This window comes from Triticum aestivum, chromosome 3B (assembly GCF_018294505.1).
Source record: "Triticum aestivum cultivar Chinese Spring chromosome 3B, IWGSC CS RefSeq v2.1, whole genome shotgun sequence".
Lineage (NCBI taxonomy): Eukaryota > Viridiplantae > Streptophyta > Magnoliopsida > Poales > Poaceae > Triticum > Triticum aestivum.
In genome coordinates, this window is record NC_057801.1 from 722,343,156 (window position 1) to 722,351,069 (window position 7,914).

At 54.2% G+C, this 7,914-nt stretch overlaps 1 protein-coding gene across 4 annotated transcripts in view; it reads left to right on the plus strand.

Annotated features, from left to right (window-relative positions):
• The window catches only part of LOC123072012 (uncharacterized RNA methyltransferase pc1998), a 12,471-nt gene extending 4,890 nt beyond the window's left edge, over positions 1 to 7,581 (plus strand). The window contains exons 11-16 of one of the 4 annotated variants that reach the window (XR_006434782.1): positions 5,605 to 5,722; positions 5,804 to 5,934; positions 6,076 to 6,229; positions 6,329 to 6,408; positions 6,955 to 7,250; positions 7,343 to 7,581. Coding sequence is in view for 1 of the 4 variants with exons in the window: in XM_044495580.1 (XP_044351515.1) it covers positions 5,605 to 5,722; positions 5,804 to 5,934; positions 6,076 to 6,229; positions 6,329 to 6,408; positions 6,955 to 7,078 (607 nt within the window). In the remaining 3 variants the exon portion in view is untranslated. Of the gene's footprint in view, positions 1 to 5,604; positions 5,723 to 5,803; positions 5,935 to 6,075; positions 6,230 to 6,328; positions 6,409 to 6,954 lie in introns of all 4 variants that reach the window. The other 3 variants (XR_006434781.1, XR_006434780.1, XM_044495580.1) reach the window with 3 other exon arrangements.
• The last annotated feature ends 333 nt before the right edge of the window (positions 7,582 to 7,914 follow it).

Below are 7,914 nucleotides of genomic sequence, written 5' to 3' on the forward strand. Positions count from 1 at the left end.
CACGGGGCCGCAGTGGCCCACCTGGACCGCGCCGGCCGCGCCGTCTTCCGCTGCGCCGTCACTTCCAGCGGCCACGGAGCAGGGTCCTCCACCGCCCCATCCCAGCCCTAACTTGGGCCGGTCGTCGCCCAGCGGGCTTCCGATCCAGGAGGTCCGCTTTCCGTCATCGCCATCACCACTCCCCGACTGGCTTCACGGGCCGCCCTCGGCCTACCCGGGGGCCCGTCCGCCGTCCGGTTTCCCGTTGCAGCCCGAGGCGTCGGGCGCCACCGGGAACTACGCCGGGCCTTCCACCATGGACCGCGCACCATCATCCGCCCTACGCACCGCCGAGACAGTGGGCCAGGGCGCGCCACACCAGCAGCCGCCCCGGTTCGCCAAGATCGACTTCGCCACATACGACGGCTCCGACGACCCGCTTAACTGGCTCAACCAGTGTGACCAGTTCTTCCGCGGACAGCGCACGCCCGCGTCGGAGCGTACTTGGCTGGCTTCCTACCATCTCCGCGGGGCCGCCCAGACATGGTACTACGCTCTCGAGCAGGACGAGGGCGGCATGCCCCCGTGGGATCGTTTCCGAGAGCTGTGCCTTCTTCGTTTCGGGCCGCCGGTCCGTGGGAGCCGCTTGGCCGAGTTGGGCCGCTTGCCGTTCACCTCCACAGTGCAGGACTTCGCCGACCGCTTCCAGGCCCTGGCGTGCCACGCGCCCGGTGTGACGGCCTTACAGCGGGCGGAGCTTTTCATCGGCGGCCTTCCCGACCACATCCGCGTGGATGTCGAGATGAAGGGGCCCCAAGACCTTCAGACGGCCATGTACTATGCCCGGGCGTTCGAGCAGCGCGCCCAGGCCTTAACGCGTCCATCCGTGCCACGTGGGGGCCGACAGCTTCCCCGGCCGTCTCCGGCAGCACCAGTGTCGTCCACAGCCGCCCCGGCACCGACGCGGCCATTCAGGCGCCTCACTCAGGCGGAACAGCTGGAACGCCGGCGCCTGGGCTTGTGTTTCAACTGTGATGCGCCCTATGCACCGGGCCATGTCTGTCCCCGCCTCTTCTACCTGGAGACGACAGACGAGGCTGAGGAGGAGACACTAGAGGATGGCCTCGGCGCTCCAGCCCTTGCGGAACCCGCAGCGGCACCCGCGCCCGCCCCGGCCACCGCCCTCGTGGCGTCCCTACACGCGCTGGCCGGCATCCGTGATGAACGGACGATGCTCTTACCGGTCATGATCCAGGGCGAGCGCCTGGTGGCCCTAGTGGATACAGGGTCCACGCATAACTTCCTGCCGGAGACCACGATGCGGCGCCTTGCATTACAGCCAACCGGCGGTGAGCAGTTGCGAGTCACAGTCGCTAATGGCGACCGTCTCTGCTGCCACGGGCTCTCCCGCGACGTGCCCATCACTATCGGCGACGAGCACTTCACCATCACCTGCGCGGGCATCGACTTGGGCTGCTTCGACTTCATCCTCGGCGTCGACTTCCTGCGCACTCTTGGTCCTATTCTATGGGATTTCGACGCGCTGACGATGACCTTCTGGCGGTTGGGCTGCCGCATTCGGTGGGACGGCATTGGGGGTGCCGCCCCGACCACTCCACTCTAGCTGGCCGCGACCACCGCCACGGCCGAGCACCCACTATTGGAGAGCCTCCTCCAATAGCACGCGGACATCTTCACCGAGCCACAGGGGCTGCCGCCCGCCCGCACATACGATCACCGTATACAACTTCTGCCAGGCTCCGCGCCGGTGGCGGTACGGCCTTACCGCTACCCACAGTTGCAGAAGGATGAGTTGGAGCGGCAGTGTGCGCTCATGCTCGCGGCAGGCATCATCCGGCTCTCCACTTCGCCATTTACCGCGCCGGTGCTTCTCGTCCGCAAGTCAGACGACACATGGCGTTTCTGCATCGACTACCGTGCCCTTAATGCTGTCACACTTAAGGACAAGTTCCCTATTCCGGTGGTCGACGAGCTCCTCGATGAGCTCCACGGGGCGCGCTCCTTCACCAAACTTGACCTCCGGTCGGGGTACCACCAGGTGCGCATGCACCCGGATGACATCGCCAAGACGGCGTTTCGGACTCATCACGGCCACTTCGAGTTCTTGGTGATGCCCTTTGGCCTCACCAACGCCCCGGCGACCTTCCAGGCTTTGATGAACGACGTCCTCAGGCCCTACTTACGCCGGTTTGTGCTCGTTTTCTTTGATGATATTCTAATCTACAGTGTGTCTTGGGCCGAGCACCTCCAGCACGTCGCCGTCGTCTTCAACGAGCTTCGAGCGCACCACCTCCACCTTAAGCGCTCGAAGTGCTCGTTTGGGACGCCTTCGGTGGCCTACTTGGGCCACGTCATCTCGGCCGACGGGGTGGCTATGGATGCCGACAAGGTGGCAGCCGTCTCCGCATGGCCAACGCCTCACTCGCCGCGGGCTCTCCGCGGGTTCCTTGGCCTCGCCGGCTACTACCGGAAATTTATCCGGGAGTTCGGGCTTATCGCGGTGCCCCTCACGCGGTTGCTTCACCGCGACGCTTTTGCCTGGGACGACGAGGCAACGACGGCGTTCGAGGCCCTCAAGGGGGCCCTCACGAGGGGCCCCGTCCTCCAGATGCCCGGCTTCGACCGCCCGTTCGTGGTGGACTGTGACGCCTCGGGCGCAGGGTTCGGCGCCGTGCTTCATCAGGGCGATGGGCCCCTCACCTTCTTCAGCCGGCCTTTCGCTCCGCGTCATCTTAAGCTGGCAGCATATGAGCGGGAGCTCATTGGCCTTGTCCAGGCCGTTCGTCATTGGCGGCCGTACTTGTGGGGACGGTCCTTCCAGATTCGCACCGACCACTACAGCCTGAAGTTTTTGCTGGACCAACGGCTGTCGACCGTGCCGCAGCACCAGTGGATCAGCAAGCTCTTCGGCTTCGACTTCTCCGTCGAGTATCGGCCGGGCCGCCTTAACACCGTGGCCGACGCGCTGTCCCGTCGCGACTCCGACCTCGCTTCCTCCGCCGACGAGTCTGCCGGGGCGGCCTTGTGCATCCGCTCCGGGCCGACGTTCGGCCTCTTCACCGACATTCGCCATGCCACTGCGACGGCCGACGACGCCGTCCGTCTTCAGCAGCAGCTCACGGCCGGCGACCTGGAGGAGCCTTGGCGCTTCTCTGACGGACTGCTCCTACATGGGCGTCGGGTCTTTGTTCCGGCGCAGGATGATCTCCGTCACCAGGTGTTACAGCTCGCCCACTCGACGGGTCATGAGGGTATGCAGAAAACCCTCAATCGTCTTCGCGCCGACTTCTACATCCCTGGCGATCGCGCCCTGGTCCGCGACTGGGTTCGGTCTTGTCAGACATGCCAGCGCAACAAGACAGAGACTCTCAGGCCGGCCGGGTTACTCCAGCCCTTGGAGGTGCCATCTCAGGTCTGGGCGGATATATCCATGGACTTCATTGAAGGCCTTCCCAAGGTGGGCGGCAAGTCGGTCATCCTCACGGTGGTCGACCGCTTCTCCAAGTACGACCACTTCATAGCACTCGGCCATCCATACACGGCGGCGTCTGTGGCCCGGGCCTTCTTCGACGGCATCGTCCGTCTACACGGGTTCCCTGCTTCGATCGTCAGTGATCGAGACCCCGTGTTCACGGGCCATGTCTGGCGCGACCTCTTCAGGATGGCAGGTGTCCAGCTCCGCCTGAGTACGGCGTTCCATCCTCAGACAGACGGTCCGTCCGAGGTGGTTAACAAGGTCATTGCCATGTATTTGCGTTGTGTGATAGGTGATCGGCCTCGCGCTTGGGTGGACTGGCTCTCTTGGGCGGAGTACTGCTACAATACCTCTTATCACTCCAGCCTGCGCGCTACGCCATTTGAGGTGGTCTATGGTCGACCACCCCAGCCTATACTTCCGGTGGATCCGGAGACAGCTCGGACGGAGGTTGCGGGTGACCTCATCCGCACTCGTGACGAGATGCTTGCTGAGGTTCGTCAGCGTCTCCTTCAGGCCCAGCAGCTGGCCAAGCACTACTACGACGATCATCATCGCGAGGCGGAGTTCGCGGTGGGTGATTGGGTGTGGATGCGTCTTCTCCACCGCTCTACGCAGTCACTCGACCCGCGCGTGAAGCGCAAGCTCGGCCCTCGCTACGCCGGGCCCTTCCCTATCTTGGAGCGCATTGGGAAGGTGGCCTATCGTCTTCAGCTTCCAGCCCGCGCTCGCATCCACGACGTCTTCCATGTGGGGCTGCTCAAGCCTTTCCACCGGCGCTTCCTCCCATCGCCAATGGTCGCATTCTTCCAGAGCCGGCAAAGGTATTGCAGGCGCAGCTCCGTCGTGGCGTCTGGTTCATCCTTGTTCAGTGGGCAGGCCTTCCGGAGGAGGAGGCTACTTGGGAGCAGCGTGAAGAATTCCGCCAACACTATCCAGACTTTCAGCTCGAGGACGAGCTGTTTGCGCAGGCGGGGAGAGATGTTATGACCGGTTTGGTCTATACCAGGAAGAGTCCCACCGGGCATTAGTATTAGGGGCTTGACCCACAAGTTATCTTAGGCAAGTTATTTTAGGCAAGTTATCTTAGGCTAAAATTATAAATACTAGTTGTAAGACATCGTTTGAGATCAAGCAATAAAGATATTATAATCTTCTGTTGCCCGGCTCCCTGAGGAGCCGGAACCCTAGCCGACAACAGCCAACCGCCGCCGCCCCTAACCCTAGCCGCGACGGCGCCCACTCGCCGGCGCGCCCGCTCCAGCCCTCGTCCACCTCCACCTCATCCCTATAACCTGCGTAGCCGCGCTGGTAGGAACCCTAGTCCTACCAGCCTGTCAGGTGCATCAGGGCAACATCATTTCCCAGACATTACAGATGTTCTGGAGCATACTTAAACTCATTGATATACTAAATAATTTACGATATGATACACTCTCTTAATGCTTGCACAATGTAGAGTTTTTAGAATACTTCACTAATGTTTTAGTTCAAAGAGTTAGTTTTTTATTCCCTATTTAGTATACTTGTTGATAGCTTTTGCTCAAATCAGTTAGCCTTCCTGTATGTGTTGCTTGTAGGCCACTTAGTCAAGTGTAGGAGACTGCTTGTCTTGCTTGTAACACTAAGCCACAAGTAGTGATATCGAAACTAGTGTGGTATAGTGAATGCCATTCTGGAACTTAATATATTAGTTTAATTCAGTTAAACCTTGCCAAACCCTGTGTAGGGTCTGGCCTGAAACTGCTAAATTTGAGCCTGGTCTGGCTCGGGAAAAGAACCCCAATATAACTGTGTTCTGGCCCAAAGCCGAGTTGGTTTCCTCTAGATATACTCCCTCCGTTCCAAAATAGATGACTCAGCTTTGTACTAACTTTAGTACAAAGTTGGGTCATCTATTTTGGAACGGAGGGAGTATTAGTTTACACTGTTTGTTTGTAAAAACTTCTTGTGGGCCTGGTTCTAAATCCAGCCGACTCAACCTGAGATTTAGGACACCCAGTCTGCCTGGGGCTTTTGTATTAAAATATTTATAAGAACTTTCAGTGTATCATTTATAGTGTCTCACTTCTCTTTCTTTTTTAGAAACTCTTATTAAAATATTTCAAGTGAGGTTCTTATAATTACAGGTCTGTGAGATGTGTTGAGATCAACAAAATGTCGAAATTGTCTTTTGAGAAGTCAGCAAGCCGACTTCCACCAAACCTGGGTTGCACCATAACTTGGCACAATACCGATGCTTCAGCTGTATGCAATTGAACCTGTATTTCTGTAATGGTTGCATTTAATATTAAAAGGATTCATTTGGAACCTACATCATGGTAGCAGGAACCCATTCACTGGCTTGAAGGGTCAAGTGTTGCTATCGTGGATCCTCCCAGGAAAGGACTGCACCCTTCTGTTATCAATGCTCTACAGAGAGTTGCTTTATCTGAGCGCAAGGCGTTCAAGGCCAAAAGGTAGATATAAGAAGTAATTCACAGTCCACATGCTTTCATGCTTTCAGTTATTTGACAAATAATAAGTCGACAGAGTTTTCTTAAATTATGATATCCTTTCCCATTGTGGTAGCTTTATCGGTAATGTTGTTCTCTGAACAGTTCACTTACAAAGGTCAAAGATGAGAAGAGACCATGGATCCTGCGAGCAAGGGAACCAGCTGTTCATGTTGATAGTACAATCATGGAAGAAAGTAGTGGAATATGGCCAGAGACCCTCATATACATCAGCTGCGGATGGGACAGTTTTAAAAAGGTGACAGTTGCTAGCTTACGAGGAGTCCAAATCTTGTACCCTTCCTACCTCAGTTTTATGTTGCTTCAGTTCTCTTATATATAAGCATCTCATATGCAGGATTGCAAAAGCTTGATATCCAACGAGGCCTGGTATTTAGAGAATGCACATGCTTTTAACTTCTTCCCGGGCACTGATAGGTACGGGTTTCAACCTCTTTACTGGAAGCTGTCCTTATGTTTTACTGCAACCTTTATGGGGTAATTTGAAGATCCTTATGTACTGTTTTAAGCTCTAGTATACTGCGCAAGCAAAAATCAAGTTGCTCTGACCAACCCTTGCCACCTGGCTTGGGTGACTATATAGATTTGGGACTTCTAGGCTAATTAAGTTTGAAGATAGTCATGAGCAGTCACTCATGAATATTTCAGTGGCGCATGGCTTTTTTTTGCTGACCAAAATAATTAACTTGAAGATGCTTCTTGATATTCTTAATTAATGAACCTGTCTAAAGCTAAATCTGCCTGTGATGACCTGTTCAAATAACGTCGATTTCGCTTTCTCTGTCTCCACCCATGCAACCCGTTATATTCTTGATTTTGCACATTAGTTGCAGGCAACTAGGCGCGATGCTAGTTTGCCTTTTCTATTATGATGATTCGGATGATTGCTCATGGTCCATGGACCCTTTATTTCCCAGTTTCCTAATAAATAAGCTTTGTTGGCTGTATGCATTACTGATGCAGCATCGAAGTCCTGGCGATCTTCAGACGGGACTCTGGAATTGCTCAGAAGAAAACAAAAACAAAAACAAAAGGAAAAACGAAAACAAAAGTGAAAAAGAAGAAAGCCAAGCCATCGAAAGTCTGACCAGATAGAAATGATTTGGTCATACAAAAAAGGCTGGAAGTGGCACGGGCTGTGGTGCTAATATGGCGTATGCTTGCACGTTTACCGCCGACCCAGAAAGTGATGGGTTGCCGCGAGGAATTTCACACCGGTCAAACGAAACGTCGACTCAAGGATCTCAATTTAGGGCAAGGTACTTGTAGAAACTCACATAGCTAGTGTATCAATCAGGAACTTACATTCTGTGCTAGGTAATATACTGGCTTATTCCCTTGTGTAAACCAGCACTGAAACTGTGCAGTACAGGTTAGCTTAAGAGGGGAACTCGAGCGCAAGGGGACTGATGTCAATCGCTGTTTCACCAAATTTTGGCTGTGCATTTCAGTTCGCCGTTGTTGTTGGAAATATAGAGCGTAGACTATCTGCAGTGTTCTGTATCTAGTGAGGACAAAGAACCTCAACCTTTTGTCAAATGAAACATCATTGTATCTTTAGGTTGTATACTTTTGTTTTCGATTGCTCAATCACCCTGTATCTACCACCGTTAGGATGTGGCCGGGGGAAAATCAACTTGTATGTCCGGAGAATTTAGCAAAAGGCAGCAAAGTTGTACTCCCCTCTGCTCCAAAATAAGTGTCCTGACTCAATACAAAGTTGTACTAAATCAACAACACTTATTTCTTATTTCCAAAATAAGTGTCACTCAGTACAAAGTTGCACTAAATCAACAATACTTATTTTGGGATGGAGGGAGTAGTAAATTGAGATCATTTCGTATGAATCGGTCCCTTCTCCTCATTTTTATATTATTTCAATTTTCAACCATCATTTTTATATTATTTCAATTTTCAACCATC